This window comes from Pseudophryne corroboree, chromosome 12 (assembly GCF_028390025.1).
Source record: "Pseudophryne corroboree isolate aPseCor3 chromosome 12, aPseCor3.hap2, whole genome shotgun sequence".
Classification (NCBI taxonomy): domain Eukaryota; kingdom Metazoa; phylum Chordata; class Amphibia; order Anura; family Myobatrachidae; genus Pseudophryne; species Pseudophryne corroboree.
The window spans coordinates 177642738-177665988 of NC_086455.1; the positions used below are offsets into that span (position 1 = coordinate 177642738).

General features: G+C 44.1%; 1 protein-coding gene across 1 annotated transcript in view; it reads left to right on the plus strand.

Annotated features, from left to right (window-relative positions):
* The first annotated feature begins 724 nt into the window (after positions 1-724).
* Positions 725-23251, plus strand: part of DLK1 (delta like non-canonical Notch ligand 1) — a 136560-nt gene continuing 114033 nt past the window's right edge. Inside the window, exons 1-3 of the mRNA XM_063947484.1 lie at positions 725-1089; positions 1245-1333; positions 14006-14066. Of these exons, the coding sequence (XP_063803554.1) occupies positions 1267-1333; positions 14006-14066 (128 nt within the window). The 5' untranslated portion in view covers positions 725-1089; positions 1245-1266. The remainder of the gene's footprint in view (positions 1090-1244; positions 1334-14005; positions 14067-23251) is intronic.

A 23251-nucleotide genomic window follows, 5' to 3' on the forward strand; every position in this document is an offset into this window, starting at 1 on the left:
ACACTGCCGAGATTGCTGCTTAGTGAATTTCCGGATTGGGACTTAGAAAAAAAAACACAAATCGGACAAACTCGAATTCTTAGTAAATATTGGCCCTGGAGGTAGTTGTATGACCATTGGTGTATACTAATTGTAATTCCATCGTTTGGTCTCAATATTTGTGGAACTGCCCCTGATGAAGTTATAACGACGAAACGCATAGGGGTTTGTCAGCTATGAGATTGTAATCCAAATTTTGAAGATTTTCCCTTTATGAGCTCACACCTTGTTAAGTGAGGGAGGATGTAATTTGTCATCAATACGTTCTGGATACCTCTCACTGATATATAGCAATTCTATTTTTGTACAACATTTTTTTAATGTGTATGTTACAAACTGTGTCAATAAACCAATAATTGGTACTAATTGGCCCTTGTGGCCTTCTGTTTGGGTGATTTTTCTGGTGAGGGGATATCTGTTCTAGGATCCCAGGAAAATAAAATGTGCAAAGATTTCTTCAATCTACAATCTTATTTTGGAAGATTTAAAGATTTAATATCCAATGAACATAGCGCACTTGGGAATATATATATATATATATATATATATATATATAAATAACTCAATATCCTTAGAGCGTTTGTCCTATAGGTATATGTGTACTGCAATTCACATTTATAGACTTTAAAGATCCACTTCATGTTTTCTAAGGAGCTTAGGGACTGCCGAACAGCAGTGTCAGAGGCGTGCTTCTTCTAAGCTGAGTTCAGTTGTTGCTGTGAGGAGATGGAGTGTTGCTGCTTGTGGGAAGGTATAATATTATTGCAGAGTTGCCTGAGATGTGAATAGCATTGCTTTCCCTGCACACAAATCCTGCAAGTCTGGACGATGCCTATGTCCTCAGTGGAATAAAACATTTCCCTTCCAGGACAGAGCACCTGATGGTAGGTGACTCCAACAGTACAGCAGCATCTTTTTCAGTCACTGATCGGCTCTCTAGTTGTAATAAGATGAGAAGGATTCCAGAAGTTTGTCTGCAGTGACGACAGATAATGAATGGAGAAATAGTGGGAGTCTGACAAGTAATAATCACTGAGAGCAGCAATCAAGGTTAGTACAAGGTACCATTGGTGTTAGCTGGAGATTTGTGCCATTCAGTCTACACGGTATGTAGTGTGAAATTCTCCCTTCATGACTGAGATGCACAAAATGTGAGGATTGGGACCATGATTACATGTAAGAATATCATGTGTATTCTCTTTCAGGCACCCTGAGAAACAACTAGTGATGAATCTTCCATCCGTGTGCATCCTGTGCGTGATCTTCCCTACATATCTCCAGTCAGCGTCTGAAGGTAAAGGATGGACGATGATTTTTTTCCCCTTTCTGTACATTACATTCTCATACATCTGCAAAAGTGGCTCCCTAGCAGTGGTGGAACTACTAGTCCCAGCATATTGCTTTGCAGCTGTCTCTGGGGCATATAGTTTGACAATGGCTGAAGCCTGACAGGTTGCTTACAGCTAAACTACTGTAGTTTCCAAATAATATGGTTTATGTGGGATAAGTATAAATAAGTTTTATCCATACAAGGTTTCCCGCTGTCTCCTCGCATTCTAGAGGTGTCACTTCTTAGATTACATTCTGTTTACAAAAGATTCCGGTCTGTATGATTTATTTTGGGTTGCAGTGTTAATTGTTGTTCTGTAAATTGACATCAATTTATTTTTAACATAGAACACTATCTGGAATTCTGAAATACTTATACCATAATAATGTATTAAATATATATTTGAATATATTGTTTTGTAGATCATATATTGTTTTGTAGATTTTGTTGTCTGCACAGCCACAAATATTTATTATTATTATTATTATTATTATTATTATATGTGTATCTGTTCCTGTTGTTAAATACAACATATATGAGAGCCCCACTTTATCCCGTTGACTTCACACTGGTAAGTTCATAAATTTTATTGTGTCAATTGTTTGACTTTTTAGGCAGTAGTGTTATCACTGTGCAGGCGACAGAGCAATAGGTGTGTGTGTGTGTGTGTGTGTGTGTGTGTGTGTGTGTGTGTGTGTGTGTGTGTGTGTGTGTGTGTGTGTGTGTATTCTCTCTCACATAGCCATGTCCAGGGACTCTGTGTCTTATGCTGCGGAGGATATTTCTTCCCCAGAGGAATTCATTCCATGTACCCAGGAATGTAATGTATTGTCTCAGATTCCTATTAAAGAGCCAGAATGGCTGACTTCTATTAAGGGAATGATCTCTCAGATCTCTACTAGGGTAGCTCATAATGAGAAACTCAGGTTTTAAAGAATTCTATGGCTGTTCGGTCAGGTTCTGTTCCTATTCCTTCTCAATCCCCTAGCATATTTCCAAAGAAACGTGCACTTGCCCAGATTATGCAAGATGACACGGATACCGACTCTGACACGGCAGATGGTGATGGGGATGTGCTGAGGGGGGCGGCATCTCACGATTGAGGCCATTAGAGATGTGTTAAACATTACTGACACAACACCTGAGCAGGTTGAGGAGGCATACTTCACAGACAATAAGAAAGCCTCGCTAACCTTTTCAGCGTCTAAAGCATTAAATGCTTTATTTGAAAAACTCTGGGAAACCCCGGAGAAAAAAATTCAAGATCCCCAAGAGGGTTCTGGTTGCTTTTACCTTCCATGAGGAGGATAGAAAAAGATGGGAAAACCCATAGTTGACGCATCTGTCTCCAGACTGTCAAAAAAGGTGGTTTTACCTGTCCCTGGATCTACCGCGTTAAAAGAACTGGCTGATCGTAAGATTGACACTACGCTCAAATCCATATACACTGCTTCAGGGGTGGCGTTAAGGCCTACTATTGCCTGTGCATGGATCTCAAAAGCTAAAGTAAAGTGGTCAGGAACGTTACTAGAAGATTTAGATACAATGAATAGAAGTGACATTGAACTGTTTTTACGTAACATACAGGATTCTGCGGGGTTCATGGTGGAATCCATGAATGACCTGGGTACGCTGAATGCACGGATATCTTCCATGTCTGTCTCAGCTCACAGGGGACTCTGGCTACGCCAATGGTTGGCAGACGCGGAATCCAGGAGAAGTGTAGAGAACCTACCCTACACAGGTCAGGCTCTATTTGGGGAAGCGTTGGATGAGTGGATTTCCACGGCAACCGTGGGTAAGTCACCTTTTCTTCCCTCAGCTACGCCTTCTACAGAGAAACCCTTTTCTTCATCTGCATCGCAGTCCTTTCGGACCGCTAAGACAAAAAAGTCCAAGCCCCCTACCACTTTCTTTAGAGGTGTGCGTGCAAAATCCAAAAGCCTGCACCTGCAGGCTCCCAGGACCAGAAGCCTGCTTCTGGTTCCTCAAAATCCTCAGCATGATGGTGGACTGCACAGCCTGGAGGACGATCTGGTGGATGCGAGGCTCAGACGTTTCAGCCACGTCTGGGTGTCGTCCGGCCTGGCCCCCTGGGTGCAGGATATTGTATCCCAGGGGTACAGACTGGAGTTTCAAGAACTCCCGCCTCACCGATTCTCCAAATCAGGCTTGCCAGCTTTCCTGACAGATAGGGCTGTCCTACAGGAAGCTATTAAAAAAGTGGAAAGGTCAGCGGTCATTGTTACAGTTCCACCGCATATGCAAAACAAGGGTTACTATTCAAACCTTTTTGTGGTACCGAAACCGGATGGTTCAGTCAGACCGATTTTGAACTTGAAATCGTTAAACCCTTATCTGAGGGAGTTCAAGTTCAAAATGGAGTCTATGAGAGTGGTGATCTCAGGTCTAGAGGAGGGAGAGTTTCTGGTATCCCTGGATATCAAGGATGCATACCTCCACATTCTGATTTGGCCGCTGCACCAGGCTTATCTCAGGTTTGCTCTATTAGACAGTCACTATCAGTTTCAGGCACTGCCATTCGGTCTCTCCACGGCACCAAGGGTGTTCACCAAGGTGATGGCAGAGATGATGGATCTCCTCCGCAGACAGGGAGTGAACATAATTCCATATCTGGACGATCTACTGATAAAGGCATCGACCAGTGAGACCTTGTTACAGTCCATTGCTCTCACAACTCGTCTGCTCATGGAACATGGTTGGATCCTGAACCTTCCGAAGTCAGATTTGGAGCCAAGGAGATTGTCTTTCCTGGGGATGATCCTCGACACGGAAGTGCAGAGGGTGTTTCTACTGGAGGAAAAAGAGTTGGTGATGCAAACAATGGTCCGGGATGTCCTGAAGCCAGCCCGGGTATTGGTTTATCAGTGCATTTGCCTTCTGGGGAAGATGGTTGCCTACTACAAGGCTCTACAGTACGGAAGATTTCATGCTCGATCCTTCCAACTGGATCTCCTGGACAAGTGGTCGGGGGTGGTCGGGGTCTCATCTACATATGCATCTGAGGATACGTCTGTCGCCGAAAGTAAGGATTTCACTCCTCTGGTGGCTGCAAATGTCTCACCTTCTGGAGGGCTGCAGGTTCGGGATTCGAGACTGGATCCTTCTGACCACGGATGCAAGTCTCCAGGGTTGGGGTGCAGTCACTCAAGGGAAACCTTCCAAGGAAGGTGGTCATGTCTGGAATCCAGTCTTCCAATAAACATTCTGGAACTAAGAGCCATGTACAACGGTATCTTCTGCGAGATCGTGCCATTCAAGTACAGTCGGACAATGTAACGATGGTGGCCTACATCAACCAACAGGGCAGAACAAAGAGCAGAGCTGCAATGTCAGGGGTAACAAGAATTATCCTCTGGGCAGAAAAACACGCATTGCCACTGTCAGCAATTTTCATTCCGGGAGTGGACAACGGAGAAGCGGACTTCCTCAGCAGACACGATCTCCATCCAGGAGAGTGGGACCTCCATCCAGAGGTATTGTTCCAGGTCGAGAGACCCGCAAGCAGTGACGGTGGACGCTCTGGTGTCTCCGTGGGTGTTCCAGTCGGTGTACATGTTTCCTCCACTTCCACTCATTCCAAGGATTCTAAAGCTCATACGGAGAACAAGAGTTCAGGCAATCCTCATTGGATCCGAGGCCTCTTCCTCTTCAGGAGGACCTGTTACAACAGGGGCCGTTCGCTTATCAAGACTTACCGCGGCTACGTTTGACGGCATGGAGGTTGAACGCCAGATATTAGCTCCAAAAGGCATTCCGAACAAGGTTACTCCTACCCTGATACAGGCTAGGAAAGGAGTAACGTCTAAACATTACCATCGCATTTGGAAAAAGTATGTATCTTGGTGTGAATCCAAGAAGTTTACTATGGTGGAGTTTGTTTTTTTTTAAACACAATTTATTGGGTGGATCAAAATAAGATTACATTGGTAACAGAGCACCCGGACAATTTGGGTGTTTAAAGAACAAATATAGTTACAATGAATTGTTACAACAACAAAATAATTGATCCTTTTTTGTTTTTGTTTTCCCCTTATTTTAAAAGAGTAAAGTTAAGATGTATGCGGTGGGGAACTATGGTGGAGTTTTAACTGGGACGGTTTCTCCTCTTCCTGCAAGCAGGTGTGGATATGTGCCTTAGGTTGGAATCCGTAAATGTCCAGATTTTGGCCTTATCCATTTTCTTCCAGAAACAGCTGGCTTCCCTTCCTGAGGTTCAGACTTTTTTTGAAAGGGGTTCTGCACATCCAGCCTCCCTTTGTGCCGCCTACGGCACCCTGGGATGTTAACGTGGTGTTACAGTTCCTCCAATCGAAATGGTTCGAGCCTCTACAGGAGGTTGAAGTCAAGTTTCTCACGTGGAAGGCTGTCGCTTTGTTGGCCTTAGCTTCTGCTAGATGTGTGTCAGAGTTGGGGGTTTTGTCTTGTAAAAGCCCCTATTTATTCTTCCATGAAGATAGAGCTGAGCTCCGTACACGTCAGCAGTTCCTTCCAAAGGTTGTGTCGGCTTTTCATATCAACCAACCTATTGTGGTGCCAGTTGCGACTGACTCCTAAATTTCGCCAAAATCTTTGGATGTTGTAAGGGCTCTGAAAATATATGTGAAGAGGACTGCTCGTCACATAAAATCGGACTCTCTGTTTGTCCTGTATGATCCCAAGAAACTTGGGTGTCCTGCTTCTAAGCAGACGATCTCTTGCTGGATCAGGTTCACTATCCAGCATGCATATTCTACGGCAGGCTTGAGAGATAGCCAGCAGTGATCCGGGGGAGAGGGAGAGAAAAGACAAAGACAGCCAGCATTGTGATCGGGCAAGTGAGAGACAGCCAGCAGTGATATGGGGGAGGGGGGAGAGAGAGAAAGAGAGAGACAGCCATCACTGTGATCAGACAAGAGAGAGACAGCCAGCACTGTGGTCAGGCAAGAGAGACAGCCAGCAGTGATCCAGGGGAGGGGGGAAAGAGAAAGAGAGAGCCAGCACTGTGAATGGGCAAGTGAGAGACAGCCAGCAGTGATACGGGGGAGGGGGTAGAGAGAGAAAGAGAGAGACAGCCATCACTGTGATTGGACAAGAGAGAGAAAGCCAGCACTGTGATCAGGCAAGAGAGACAGCCAGCAGTGATACGGGGAAGGGGGGATTGAGAAAGAGAGACAGCCAGCATTGTGATTGGGCAAGTAAGAGACAGCTTGCACAGTGATACGGGGGAAGGAGGGGAGAGAGAAATAGAGAAACAGCCAGCATTGTGATCGGGCAAAAGAGAGACAGCCAGCAGTGATACGGGGGAGGGGGGAGAGAGAAAGAGAGACAGCCAGCATTGTGATCGGGCAAGAGAGAGAGAGCCAGCAGTGATCCGGGGGGGGGGGGGGGGGGGAGAGAAAGAGAGAGACAACCAGCATTGTGATCGGGCTAATGAGAGACAGCCAGCAGTGATCCGGGAGGTAGGGGGGGGGGGGGGGAGAAAGAGAGATACAGCCAGCATTGTGACCGGGCAAGAGAGAGACAGCCAGCAGTGATCGGGGTGGGGGGGGGAGAGAGAGAAAGAGAGAGACAGCCATCACTGTGATTGGACAAGAGAGAGACAGCCAGCACTGTGATCAGGCAAGAGAGACAGCCAGCAGTGATATGGGGGAGGGGGGATTGAGAAAGAGAGAGACAGCCAGCATTGTGATTGGGCAAGTAAGAGACAGCTTGCACAGTGATACGGGGGAGGAGGGGAGAGAGAAATAGAGAGACAGCCAGCATTGTGATCGGGCAAAAGAGAGACAGCCAGCAGTGATCCGGGGGGGGGGGGGGAAGAGAAAGAGAGAGACAACCAGCATTGTGATCGGGCTAATGAGAGACAGCCAGCAGTGATCCGGGAGGTGGGGGGGAGAGAAAGAGAGATACAGCCAGCATTGTGACCGGGCAAGAGAGAGACAGCCAGCAGTGATCGGGGTGGGGGGGGGGGAGAGAGAGAAAGAGAGAGACAGCCAGCATTGTGATCGGACTAATGAGAGACAGCCAGCAGTGATACGAGGGAGGGGGGAGAGAGAAAGAGAGACAGCCAGCATTGTGATCGGGCAAGAGGGAGACAGCCAGCAGTGATCCAGCGGCTAGATTAGCAAACCTAGATTAGCAAGCCTTTCCTCGTATTCTAGCTTTTCTATCCCCTTAATCAGTTTGGTGGCCCGCCTCTGAGCCTTTTCTTGTTCCAGGATATCCTTTTGGTAGTATGTTGCCCAAAATTGTGCACGATATTCACTACTTGCCGTGTCCCGGGTCGCAGCGGCTGCGTGTGACATCACACAGCTGCCGCTGCCCGCCCCCTCAATGGTTCAGACATGCCTCTGTTGTCCGGACCGTGCCCCGCCAACAGCATTCTAACGCCATTGGCACACCCCCTCCTGCACCGCGACCTCCTCTGCCTGTCAATCAGTCAGAGGCGATCGCAGCCCAGAGATGCTTTCAGCATCTCACTGGGCTCCCAGGTTGCATGTGCGCACTCCACAAAAAAATTCAGACTGCGATCGCTGCCGCTGCAGAGATCCAGTCTGAATTAGCCCCATTGTTATTGAACATGCCTAGATTAGCAAGCCTTTCCTCGTATTCTAGCTTTTCTATCCCCTTAATCAGTTTGGTAGCCCGCCTCTGAACCTTTTCTAGTTCCAGGATATCCTTTTGGTAGTATGGTGCCCAAAATTGTGCACCATATTCACTACTTGCTGCGTCCCGGGTCGCAGCAGCTGCGTGTGGCATCACGCAGCTGCCGCGTCCCGCCCCCCCCCCCCCGCAACCTAAACGAATTTCCACGTGTCCTCCTCTCCTCCAACTTAAACGGATGTCCACGTGTTCTCTTTGTTGTTCTTACCAAAAACAGATCCCCGCAAGCTCTGTGTATTGTCCCCTTATATACTTGTAAATGTTAATCCTGTCCCCTCTTAATCTCCACTTTTCCAGTGTGAACATGCCTAGATTACAAAGCCTTTCCTCGTATTCTAGCTTTTCTAGCCCCTTAATCAGTTTGCTTGCCCGCCTCTGAACTTTTTCTAGTTCCAGGATATCCTTTTGGTAGTATGGTGCCCAAAATTGTGCACAATATACGAGATGTGGCATCACTAGGGATTTATATAATGGGAGTATAACACACTCATCCCTTGCATCAATTCCCTACTTTATGCATGCTAATACCTTGTTTGCCTTCTTTGCTGCAATCCTACTTTGGGTACTACTGCTAAGTTTGTTATCTATGAGAACACCAAAGTCTTTTTCTAGTTCAGAATACCCTAGTCTTACCCCATTTAGTATGTAGGTGGTATTTTTGTACTTGCTACCAAAGTGCACTACCTTACATTTTTCTATATTGAACCTCATTCTCTATTTTGCTGCCCATGCTTACAGTTCAAATCATGCACTTGGGTCTCAAAAATCCAAAGGCTAAATATAGTATTAATGGCACTATACTGGAAACTACTGAGGAGGAAATGGATCTAGGAGTCACTATTTCAGGTGACATAAAGGCTAAATATAGTATTAATGGCACTATACTGGAAACTACTGAGGAGGAAAGGGATCTAGGAGTCACTATTTCAGGTGACATTAAGGATAAATATAGTATTAATGGCACTATACTGGAAACTACTGAGGAGGAAAGGGATCTAGGAGTCACTATTTCAGGTGACATAAAGGATAAATATAGTATTAATGGCGCTATACTGGAAACTACTGAGGAGGAAAGGGATCTAGGAATCACTATTTCAGGTGACATAAAGGATAGATATAGTATTAATGGCACTATACTGGGAACTACTGAGGAGGAAAGGGATCTAGGAGTCACTATTTCAGGTGACATAAAGGATAAATATAGTATTAATGACACTATACTGGGAACTACTGAGGAGAAAAGGGATCTAGGAGTCACTATTTCAGGTGACATAAAGGATAAATATAGTATTAATGGCACTATACTGGGAACTACTGAGGAGGAAAGGGATGTAGGAGTCACTATTTCAGGTGACATAAAGGATAAATATAGTATTAATGGCGCTATACTGGGAGCTACTGAGGAGGAAAGGGATCTAGGAGTCACTATTTCAGGTGACATAAAGGATAAATATAGTATTAATGGCACTATACTGGAAACTACTGAGGAGGAAAGGGATCTAGGAGTCACTATTTCAGGTGACATAATGGATAAATATAGTATTAATGGCACTATACTGGAAACTACTGAGGACGAAAGGGATCTAGGAGTCACTATTTCAGGTGACATAAAGGATAAATATAGTATTAATAGCACTATAGTGGAAACTACTGAGGAGGAAAGGGATCTAGGAGTCACTATTTCAGGTGACATAAAGGATAAATATAGTATTAATGGCACTATACTGGAAACTACTGAGGAGGAAAGGGATCTAGGAGTCACTATTTCAGATGACTTAAAGGCAGGTAAGCAATGTTACAAAGCAATGAGGAAGGCTAGTCAGATGCTTGGCTGCATTGGGAGAGGAATCAGCAGCAGAAAGAAAGAAGTAATAATGCCACTGTATAGGTCATTGGTACGGCCTCATCTAGAATACTGTGTTCAATTCTGGAGGTCATATCTTCAAAAGGATATTAATACATTAGAAACTGTACAAAGAAGGGCAACTAAAATGGTGCATGGCCTACATCACAAAACATACCCAGAAAGACTAAGAAATCTCTATGTATAGTTTGGAGCAGAGAAGGGAAAGGGGGGACATGATAGAAACTTTCAAATATATCAAGGGTTTTAACAAAGTCCAGGAGGGAAACATTCTCCAAATGAAGAGAAGCAATAGGACACGAGGACATGCACTGAGACTGGAGGGGCGAGGTTCAGGGGAAATTTGCGGAAAAATTACTTCACAGAAAGGGTAGTGGACAAGTGGAATAGCCTCCCATCAGAGGTGGTAGAGGCTAAGACAGTAGAGCAATTTAAACATGCATGGGATAGACATAAGGATATCCTTACAAAGAAATAAGGATCAAATAAGGTTAGAGATAAAAAAAATAATGTAAACAAAAGGTGCAGACTAGATGGACCAAGTGGTTCTTATCTGCTGACAAATTCTATGTTTCTATGTTTCTATGTTTAAGTCATTATGAAGAGACTCAGCATCCCCCTCCAAATTTATAACCTTACACAGTTTACTATTGTCTGCAAAATTTACACCATGCTCTCTTGACTTACTGCAGGATCATTTATGAAAATGTTGAATGATAGTGGTTCAAGTACAGACCCTTGTGCCACACCACTTAGTACTTCAATCCAATTCAAAAAAGTTCCATTTACCACAACTCGCTGCTCCCTATTATCTAACCAATTTCTAACCCAAGTGCATATTGTGCTTCCTAGCCCCAGTTCTTGTAACTTATAGATAAGTCTCATGTGTGGTACTGTGTCGAAAGGTTTAGTAAAGTCTAAAAAGATTACATCCACCTTCTTACCCTGATCTAGGTTCGCTCTAACAGTTTCATAAAAGCCTAATAAGTTTGTTTGACGTGATCTATCCTTCACAAATCCATGTTGGTTCCTATTAATAACCTTATTGGCTTCAAGGAACTTCTGTATGCTATCCCTTAAAATACCTTCCAGTACTTTCTCCACTATAGATGTAAGACTTACTGGTCTATAATTTCCTGGATCAGATTTACTTCCCTTTTTGAATATCGGCACAACTTCCACTATATGCTAGTCTTTGGGAACCATTCCTGATGTAAGTGAATCGTTGAAGATCAAAAATAGTGGTTTTACTAGTTCGGAGTGTAGCTCCCTGATAACCCTTGGGTGAATTACATTGGGGCCAGGTGACTTATTTATCTTACTTTTTTTAATCGGTCACAGACTACTTCCTCACTTAAATAAGCACTTAGCAGTGAGACATTATCATTGCTGAGGTTATGTGTTAATCCCGGCATCTGGTCCTTTCTTGTGAAAACAGATGAGAAAAACTAATTAAATTTTTCCGCTATGTCATTAGCATTTTTGATTAAGATGCCCAGCTCATCCTTTAAAGGGCCTATACTCTTCTTCTTTAATCTTTTGCTGTTGATGTACTTAAAAACTTTTTGGAGTTTGATTTGCTTCCCCTTGCAATTAGCTTTTCCGTTTCTACTTTAGCAGCTCTTATTTCTTTTTTGCATATTTTATTACAATCCTTATAGTGCTGAAATGACTCTGCATTCCTGTCTGATTTGTATTTTTTGAATGCTCTCCTCTTTTTGCCCATTATTTCCTTAATCTTTCTGTTAAGCCGCATTGGTTTGCAATTATTACTCCTTCGTTTGCTGTCCATGGGAATAAATTTTCGAGTATAGTTATTGAGCAGCATTTTTAATACATCCTATTTCTCTGCAGTATTTTTTCCTCGAAACAAAATTTCCCATTCAATGTCACTTAATGCTTCCCTCATCAAGTCAAAATTGGGTTTGCTAAAGTTTAGACTCCTAGTTGAGCTTATATAGGGCTGCTTATGAAAACTGATATTGAATGTGACCATATTGTGGTCACTGTTTCCCATGGGCTCCCCTACTATAATATTTGATATCAATTCCCCCATTGTTTGTTAATACCAGGTCTAAGATTGCATTCTACCTAGTTGGTTCCTCAATTAGTTGAAGTAAGTAGTGATCATTTACTGTGTTTAAAAACCTTTTACCCCAGCAGTGTCACATGAATCATTTTTCCGGTTAATTTCCGTATAGTTAAAATCTCCCATCACTATTACGTCATCTAATCCTGATGCTTTTTCCAATTTGATTCAGTAACAATTCCTCATCAGACACATTAATACCAGGCGGCTTGTAGCATAGCCCTAATAATATTTTTTTTGTTCCCTTTCCCCAGCATGTAAATTCTACCCATAAAGTCTCAACAGTATTTGCAGTCCCCTCGTTAATATCTTCCCGGTTTTCAGCTTTTAAAAAAACCTTACGTAAAGCCATACCCCTCCACCCCATTTATTTAGTCTATCTCTCCTGAACAGCATATAATCCTCCAGATTGACTGTCCAATCATGAGATTCGTCCCACCAAGTTTCAGTAATATCTATAATATTATACTGTTTGCTGAAAGGACTTCCAATTCCTCCTTTTTCTCTGTAAGGCTTCTAGTGTTTATATACATACATTTAAGGTAATTATTCTCTCTCATGCTAGGGACATAATTTTCTATATGCAGTATTGATGACCCATAATCGTCGTTAGTTTTTTTTTTTTTTTGCAATATCCTTGGTAATAACCTTGTTAATATTAAAGCTAATATCCTTGCCAGCTGCTCTTTCCCTCCCCCCTTCTCCACCCCCAATTAGTTCACTACCTCCATCTTATCTATTCTCACTGCTTGACCAGTAGTTTTGAGCTAAACCCTCCCCCCAGGCTCCTAGTTTAAAATCTCCTCCAACCTTCTAACCATCCTTCCCCCCAGCACCACTGCCCCCTCCTCATTCAGGTGCAATCCATTGCGACAAAAAAGATGGCGCCTGACTAAGAAGTTCGCCCAGTTTTCCAGGAACACAAACCCTTCCTTCCTGCACCAATCCCTAAGCCACACATTTACCTCCCTAATCTCCCTCTGCCTCCCTGGGCTAGCGCGTGGCATAGGTAATATTTCGGAGAATATTACCTATTACCTTAGATGTCTTTGCCTTTAATTTGTGGCCTAAGTCCCAGTAATCTTTCTTAAGGACATCCCACCCACCACTAACTTTGTCGTTGGTGCCAACATGCACCGGGTGGTTCCCAGCCCCTCCCAATAATCTTTCTACCTGGTCCGCAATGTGTCGTACCCGGCACCCGGGAGACAACAGACTGTACGACGATCACGATCCCGGTAGCAGATTGCCCTGTCTGTCCTCCCGATTATAGAATCCCCTACCACCACAATCTGACTAGGTACCTCATTTCTCTTATCCCCTTTGTGCCGGAGGGACCGCTCTTCCAGTTGCTAGAGGGAATGATGTCCTCCAGCTCCGTCATTTCCTCACAGCCATCCACAGAATCTTCGTCCAATCGGGTGAATTTATTGGGGTTTGGCAGTTTGGAGATGTCCTCCCTCCCCCTCTTTTTCTTCCTTCTAACTGTGACCCAGCTGGCTACCTGATTGTCCTCGTCCTCCATGCACTTATTATTACAGATGCACTCCAAGATACCTGTTTTAGCAAACTTAGGATTTGACTAATTGTTTCCAAACCCCTGATTTCCTTGCAATATTAGCAATTCCAAGTGAGTGCAAAAATAACATATATTATAAAAATATTATATAGGTTTTAGACCCCTCCATCATTTTAATATTAATTACATGTACACATTATTATATTTGATATTCAACAGATCTTTTTTTTTTTTTTTGAAGGACGGTTTAATTGAAATAATGAATTAACTAAATAAAGTATCTCTAAAATTAAAATATGGATTCATTGTATTCATAGCAAAGTCCTATGTCTTATACAGTAGGAGCTTGTTTGGTAAATAGTCCAATGTTGTTCCAGTTTTGCAGCCTTGAGCACTTGGAGAAGTATGCACTAACACTGCATTTACCACAGTGCAATAATTTGGAACGTACACATGTTTTTTTAAGTCATGAATTCTACAAATAATATATCTTTCTTCTAGGAATTTGCAGGCCAGGCTGTCATTCTAAAAATGGATTTTGTGTGCATCCTGGAGAATGCAGGTAATGTATAAATTAGAAGAGCAGAATACATGTTTGCTTAATGACTATTTCTTATTCATGTTATCCTATGAAATATAACTTCAGGAAACAAGATAACTACAATGGGTATTTAAATGTACCCAACGTAGGAAAGGGTTCTTCACAGTAAGGGTCATAAGGATTTGGAACTCTCTGCCAGAGAAGGTAGTAATGGTGGACTTGGTAAATACATTTACAAATGGTTTAGATAAATATCTAATTGAAAAAGATATCCAAGGATATAGCATTTAAAATAATTATATTTTAGGAAGAGCACAAATTATAGTTGATAATTAGTCCTAAAACATCACTTCAGCTGGGACATTATAGTAAGCTTTAGCTAAATACAGAATAGGGTAAAAGTTATATACAGGTTGAACTCAATGGGCAAATTGCCTTTCTCTAACGTCCTAGTGGATGCTGGGGACTCCGTCAGGACCATGGGGAATAGCGGCTCCGCAGGAGACAGGGCACAAAAAGTAAGCTTTTAGGATCACATGGTGTGTACTGGCTCCTCCCCCTATGACCCTCCTCCAAGCCTCAGTTAGGTTTTTGTGCCCATCCGAGCAGGGTGCAATCTAGGTGGCTCTCATAAAGAGCTGCTTAGAAAAAGTTTTTTAGGTTTCTTATTTTCAGTGAGTCCTGCTGGCAACAGGCTCACTGCTACGAGGGACTTAGGGGAGAGAAGTGAACTCACCTGCGTGCAGGATGGATTTGCTTCTTAGGCTACTGGACACCATTAGCTCCAGAGGGATCGAACACAGGCCCAGCCATGGAGTCCGGTCCCGGAGCCGTGCCGCCGACCCCCCTTGCAGATGCCGAAGTTGAAGAGGTCCAGAGGTCCGGAAACAGGCGGCAGAAGACTTTTCAGTCTTCATAAGGTAGCGCACAGCACTGCAGCTGTGCGCCATTGTTGTCGGCACACTTCACACCAGCGGTCACTGAGGGTGCAGGGCGCTGGGGGGGGCGCCCTGGGCAGCAATGTATAATACCTTTTTCTATGGCTAAAATACATCACATATAGCCCTTGAGGCTATATGGATGTATTTAACCCCTGCCATATATCGCAAACTCCGGGAGAAGAGCCCGCCGTTTTAGGGGGCGGGGCCTATTCTCCTCAGCACACAGCGCCATTTTCCTGCTCAGCTCCGCTGTGAGGAAGGCTCCCAGGACTCTCCCCTGCACTGCACTACAGAAACAGGGTAAAACAGAGAAGGGGGGCATATTTTGGCGATATTTTTATATATTAAGCGCATATAACAGAAACAACACCTTTTAGGGTTGTTTATATAAATTTTTATAGCGCTTTGGTGTGTGCTGGCAAACTCTCCCTCTGTCTCCCCAAAGGGCTAGTGGGGTCCTGTCTTCGATAAGAGCATTCCCTGTGTGTCTGCTGTGTGTCGGTACGTGTGTGTCGACATGTATAAGGACGATGTTGGTGTGGAGGCGGAGCAATTGCCGGTAATGGTGATGTCACCCCCTAGGGAGTCGACACCGGAATGGATGGCTTTAATTATGGAATTACGTGATAATGTTAGCACGCTGCAAAAGTCAGTTGACGACGTGAGACGGCCGGAAAACCAGTTAGTACCTGTCCAGGCGTCTCAGGCACCGTCAGGGGCTGTAAAACGTCCCTTACCTCAGTCAGTCGACACAGGTACCGACACAGATGAATCTAGTGTCGACGGTGAAGAAAGAAACGTATTTTCCAATAGGGCCACACGTTATATGATGACGGCAATGAAGGAGGCTTTGCATATCTCTGATACTGCAGGTACCTCAAAGGGGGGTATTATGTGGGGTGTGAAAAAACTACCTGTAGCTTTTCCAGAATCAGAGGAATTGAATGACGTGTGTGATGAAGCGTTGGTTAACCCCGATAGAAAACTGCTAATTTCAAAGAAGTTATTGGCATTATACCCTTTCCCACCAGAGGTTAGGGCGCGCTGGGAAACACCCCCTAGGGTGGATAAGGCGCTCACACGCTTATCAAAACAAGTGGCGTTACCGTCTCCTGATACGGCCGCCCTCAAGGATCCAGCTGATAGGAGGCTGGAAACTACCCTGAAGAGTATATACACACATACTGGTGTTATACTGCGACCAGCAATAGCCTCAGCCTGGATGTGCAGTGCTGGGGTGGTGTGGTCGGATTCCCTGACTGAAAATATTGATACCCTGGATAGGGACAGTATTTTATTGACTATAGAGCAATTAAAGGATGCTTTTCTTTATATGCGAGATGCTCAGAGGGATATTTGCACTCTGGCATCGAGAGTAAGTGCGATGTCCATATCTGCCAGAAGAAGTTTATGGACGCGACAGTGGTCAGGTGATGCGGATTACAAACGGCATATGGAAGTATTGCCGTATAAAGGAGAGGAATTATTTGGGGTCGGTCTATCGGATCTGGTGGCCACGGCAACAGCCGGAAAATCCACTTTTTTACCTCAGGTCACCTCCCAACAGAAAAAGACACCGTCTTTTCAGCCGCAGTCCTTTCGTTCCTATAAGAACAAGCGGGCAAAAGGACAGTCATATTTGCCCAGAGGCAAAGGAAGGGGTAAGAGGGTGCAGCAAGCAACTACTTCCCACGAACAGAAGCCCTCCCCGGCTTCTACAAAGCCCTCAGCATGACGCTGGGGCTGTGCAAGCGGACTCAGGGGCGGTGGGGGGTCGACTAAAGATTTTCAGCACACAGTGGGCGCGCTCACAGGTGGACCCTTGGATCCTGCAGGTAGTATCTCAGGGTTACAAGTTGGAATTCGAAAAGTCTCCCCCTCGCCGGTTCCTAAAGTCTGCTTTACCAACGTCTCCCTCAGAAAGGGCGACGGTATTGGAAGCCATTCACAAGCTGTATTCTCAGCAGGTGATAGTCAAGGTACCCCTCCTACAACAGGGAAAGGGGTATTATTCCACACTATTTGTGGTACCGAAGCCGGACGGTTCGGTAAGACCTATTCTAAATCTGAAATCCTTGAACCTGTACATACAGAAATTCAAGTTCAAGATGGAGTCACTCAGAGCAGTGATAGCGAATCTGGAAGAAGGGGACTTCATGGTGTCCCTGGACATAAAAGATGCTTATCTGCATGTCCCAATTTACCCTTCACACCAAGGGTATCTCAGGTTCGTGATACAAAACTGTCATTATCAGTTTCAAACGCTGCCGTTTGGTTTGTCCACGGCACCTCGGGTCTTTACCAAGGTAATGGCCGAAATGATGGTTCTTCTACGAAGAAAAGGCGTATTAATTATCCCTTACTTGGACGATCTCCTGATAAGGGCAAGGTCCAGAGAACAGCTGGAAGTCGGAGTAGCACTAACCCAAGTAGTGCTTCAACAACACGGGTGGATTCTGAATCTTCCAAAATCTCAATTGACCCCGACGACACGTCTGCTGTTCCTGGGAATGATTCTGGACACTGTTCAGAAAAAGGTGTTTCTCCCGGAGGAGAAAGCAAGGGAGTTATCCGAACTTGTCAGGAACCTCCTAAAACCAGGAAATGTGTCAGTACATCAATGCACAAGAGTCCTGGGAAAGATGGTGGCTTCTTACGAAGCAATTCCATTCGGCAGATTCCACGCACGAATATTTCAGTGGGATCTGCTGGACAAATGGTCCGGATCGCATCTGCACATGCATCAGCGGATAACACTGTCACCAAGAACAAGGGTGTCTCTTCTGTGGTGGTTGCAGAGTGCCCATCTGTTAGAGGGCCGCAGATTCGGCATACAGGATTGGGTCCTGGTGACTACGGATGCCAGCCTACGAGGCTGGGGAGCAGTCACACAGGGAAGAAACTTCCAGGGCGTGTGGTCGAACCTGGAGACGTCTCTTCACATAAATATACTGGAGCTAAGAGCGATTTACAATGCTCTAAGCCTGGCAAAACCGCTGCTTCAGGGTCAGCCGGTGTTGATCCAGTCGGACAACATCACGGCAGTCGCCCACGTAAACAGACAGGGCGGCACGAGAAGCAGAAGAGCAATGACAGAAGCTGCAAGGATTCTTCGCTGGGCGGAAAATCATGTCATAGCACTGTCAGTAGTGTTCATTCCGGGAGTGGACAACTGGGAAGCAGACTTCCTCAGCAGACACGACCTCCACCCGGGAGAGTGGGGACTTCATCCAGAAGTCTTCCACATGATTGTGAACCGTTGGGAAAAACCAAAGGTGGACATGATGGCGTCCCGCCTCAACAAGAAACTGGACAGATATTGCGCCAGGTCAAGAGACCCTCAGGCAATAGCTGTGGACGCTCTGGTAACACCGTGGGTGTACCAGTCCGTGTATGTGTTTCCTCCTCTGCCTCTCATACCAAAGGTACTGAGAATTATACGGCTACGGGGAGTAAGAACAATACTCGTGGCTCCGGATTGGCCGAGAAGGACTTGGTACCCGGAACTTCAAGAGATGCTCACGGAAGAGCCGTGGCCTCTACCGTTAAGAAGGGATCTGCTTCAGCAGGGACCTTGTATGTTCCAAGACTTACCGCGACTGCGTTTGACGGCATGGCGGTTGAACGCCGGATTCTAAAAGAAAAGGGCATTCCAGAGGAAGTTATTCCTACCTTGATTAAAGCCAGGAAGGAAGTGACCGCACAACATTATCACCGCATTTGGAGAAAATATGTTGCGTGGTGTGAGGCCAAGATGGCCCCAACGGAGGAATTTCAATTGGGTCGATTCCTACATTTCCTGCAGGCAGGATTGTCTATGGGCCTCAAATTGGGATCTATTAAGGTTCAAATTTCGGCCTTATCGATTTTCTTCCAGAAAGAATTGGCTTCAGTGCCTGAAGTACAAACCTTTGTCAAAGGTGTACTACATATACAGCCCCCGATTGTGCCTCCAGTGGCACCGTGGGATCTCAACGTAGTTTTGGTTTTTTCTCAAATCCCATTGGTTTGAGCCGCTCAAATCGGTAGATTTGAAGTATCTTACATGGAAAGTAACCATGCTACTGGCCCTGGCTTCAGCCAAGAGAGTATCAGAGTTGGCGGCTTTATCGTACAAAAGCCCATATCTGATTTTCCATTCGGACAGGGCAGAACTGCGGACGCGTCCTCAGTTTCTGCCTAAGGTGGTTTCGGCTTTTCACTTGAACCAGCCTATTGTGGTGCCTGCGGCTACTAGCGACGTGGAGGACTCCAAGTTGCTGGACGTTGTCAGAGCATTGAAAATATATATTTCAAGGACGGCTGGAGTCAGAAAATCTGACTCGCTGTTTATCCTGTATGCACCCAACAAGATGGGTGCTCCTGCGTCTAAGCAGACGATTGCTCGTTGGATCTGTAGCACAATCCAACTTGCACATTCTGTGGCAGGCCTGCCACAGCCTAAATCTGTAAATGCCCACTCCACAAGGAAGGTGGGCTCATCTTGGGCGGCTGCCCGAGGGGTCTCGGCATTACAACTTTGCCGAGCAGCTACGTGGTTAGGGGAGAACACGTTTGTAAAATTTTACAAATTTGATACTCTGGCTAAGGAGGACCTGGAGTTCTCTCATTCGGTGCTGCAGAGTCATCCGCACTCTCCCGCCCGTTTGGGAGCTTTGGTATAATCCCCATGGTCCTGACGGAGTCCCCAGCATCCACTAGGACGTTAGAGAAAATAAGAATTTACTTACCGATAATTCTATTTCTCATAGTCCGTAGTGGATGCTGGGCGCCCATCCCAAGTGCGGATTGTCTGCAATACTTGTACATAGTTATTGTTACAAAAATCGGGTTATTATTGTTGTGAGCCATCTTTTCAGAGGCTTCTTCGTTGTTATCATACTGTTAACTGGGTTCAAATCACAAGTTGTACGGTGTGATTGGTGTGGCTGGTATGAGTCTTACCCGGGATTCAAGATCCTTCCTTATTGTGTACGCTCGTCCGGGCACAGTACCTAACTGAGGCTTGGAGGAGGGTCATAGGGGGAGGAGCCAGTACACACCATGTGATCCTAAAAGCTTACTTTTTGTGCCCTGTCTCCTGCGGAGCCGCTATTCCCCATGGTCCTGACGGAGTCCCCAGCATCCACTACGGACTATGAGAAATAGAATTATCGGTAAGTAAATTCTTATTTTTTTCAACCTCATTAACTTGGTTACTAGGAGGGTAATTCAGGCCTGATCATAGCAGCAAATTTGTTAGCAGTTGGGCAAAACCATGGGGGTAATTTAGACCTGATCGAAGTTCAATGCACACGCAAGCAGTGTTCGCAAGTATGCAAACTTAACGCAATAGTGCAAAATCACGCCCACCACACACGAGTGCACAAAAATGTGCACAAGTACACAAAAGAGGTGTTTACTATTTTGCCTTGCACAGGAGCGATGCGTTCGCAAGGATGCTATTCACATCGCATGTAACATGGAGCTTGTCGTACATGTGCGTTGCATTCGCTAGCTTGCAAATAATCGCACAATATTTTGTTTTTTAAATAACAATTACCCAGAGGAATTGCAATGTGATTGAGCAATTAAGTGTTCAAACACTGCAAAATGAAGAGTTTGACAACCTAATTGTCCAGTAACATTCAGCAATTAATGCAACAACATATCAGTTTAATATGTTTGTTGTCCTATTTGCACAATACCCAGATTTTTTTTAAATTTAAATATGTTATTAAAAACAAAATGGTATTTTTGTAAAGATTGTTTCATCCGTGACTGTATGACATACAATATCTATTTGTTTTTTTACAAGTATACAGTATATGCTTCATCTTTTTGTAAGTGTAGAAAAGGTGCGTGATAAAGTAGCATACATACTGCTCTTATCTGCCATGTCACAGTCCGTGTTTTTAAAAGGTTTTCTTTTGCTGCTTTATCACTCTCCATTATAACACTTACAAAGTGATGTTTCATCTCAACATATATATTTTCCTAAAAAAAAAACACAACACAAAATGTTGAATTTTTTTTGTTTACTGAAAATGTAACAAACATAAAATAATTAGTAGGAATATGGGCATCAGCGACCAATGGTGTCTATTGTAAAGGAACATAACAATTTTTTTTATAAAAAATACATATTTATTTTACAAAAAACAAATCTGAATTTACTAAAAAAATGGCTTGAGCATAAAAGTTCATATAAAATGAAAAAAATGAGAGTAAAAGAATAATAGTACAAAATGCACATCAAATAAAATATATGTAAATAAAGTGCTTATCTTAGATAAGGAGGTCAGTCTGGGAAAGATCATGAAATGACCAACGTGTTTTGTCCGTCAGAATGAAACGCGTTGGTCATTTCATGACCTAAGCACTTTAAGCACTTTATATTGAGAGGGAGAGGGAGGTTGAATGGGGGTGTTTGGTTGAGGGGGAGAGGGAGTTTGAGAGGGAGAGGGGGTTGGCATTGTTGGACCCTTCTTCTTTCAGCTCTTTCTAAGGAGAAATGAACAGTTTATGTGTTTTCATAAATATTTGTTAAAAAGCAACAAACCCTGCTCAATAATCAACATGAAACCTACAATTTTTTATAAAAAAACAACAAACTTTATCATACTAGAAAAAAAAACACAATTATTACTGCTATGCTGTTTGTACTTTACTCAACATACAACCCACACATACTCTATACATCCATACAAACATCTATACTTACCAACATACATTTTAAATATCTCCAGGCAGTGGCGTAAGTTTGTCCCAGTTGCCCGGAGGCAAGAAAAATATTGGTGACCCCCCCATTATATATATTTGCTCCTGCATAGCAAGCCTGCAGATTTTAACTATATGAAGCTACTACAAGACCTGTTGCAACTAGGCAGATCTACGCATGGGTCCAGCCACACCCTACATAGATCTGCTTAGTCACTCACAATGCTGATTATTTCTCTGACAATTAATTTGCAAGTGTCATATCCAGGATTAGAACCCACAACCTATTACACTGGAAGCATGCACCTTACTGATGGAGATATTTGCTCTAGTATAGAAAGTATGAGAATTCTAACTATATGAAGTTACTTGTAATTGTCAGAGAAATAACTTCATATAGTTAGAATTCTCATGCTTCCTTTATAGGAGCAAATAGCTTCATCAGTAAGGTGTCTGCTTCCAGTGTATCTATAATAAAGAGGGTGTGATTTGTAAGGTGTAGTGACTAGTGGGGAAGTCGGCTACGGAAGAGATAATGGCTGCTGTCAATTAACTTAATTGATTAATGTCGCTGAACACACAGAACATTAGGAGAGGTGCCCCCCTTCAAAGCAGGAGCCCGGCGGCAGTTGACTCCGTTGCCTCCCACAGTTCTGCCTCTGTCTCCAGGTTAAACAACATGCACATACTTATGCATGCAAATACTACACAACTTTAAACTGCAAACACACTCATGCGCACACAAATTCTACAGTATGCATAACTTACGGTCGCGTATTTGCTGCTGTAATTCAACGAGCAACAGTGGCTGCCTTCAGCACAGGTCGGACCACCGCCTTTCTAATTGGACGATGGTCCACCTGCTGCGGACCTTCGTACACAGCTTCTGCCGTACCTCCGCATAGGCCGCATGCTTATGGGCGTTTGATACATATGGTCCCGTTCGGCCTATGCGGCAGTCCATCACCGAGGTAAGGAGCTGTAAGGATTACTCCTCTATTCTTTAACCCTCGATGTGATAGTCTCTTAGACGTCCGTGAGTGTAAACCTTATGCTACAAGTAACATGCAAAACACAAGCAGTAAAGATTCACACTGTTTATTGTTTGTTTAACAAAAGTATATAAAAGAAAGGATTTAGGGCGTGTATGTCCCAAGTCAATAACTAATTGGACAGAACACAAAAGGGGGTTAACATAACATGATTGGCTAGGAACTGCCGCAGTGGAAGGATATACATATATGGGCAAGTTTGTACTCAAACAGAAAAGTTATGCACACGGTATAAAAAGATAACAGACAAAGACAGTAGCAAAAATGTGCTGGAACAAACAGTTCTGTAACACAAACAATTCTATGACATGTGAAGCAGAGACGAGCTTTAACCCTTTCATTCCCCTCTTAGAATCATTAATCTATATAATATGATTCTCATTTAATTGTTTCCTTCTAGACCTCCATCTTCTCCTTGTTGGAGGTCAGGGCTGTCTGCCCCCGTTAGTACCTCGCGGGAATCACTTGCTTCTTCTTCAAGGTCTGGTCTGGGAACTTTCTTTACTCGGGATGC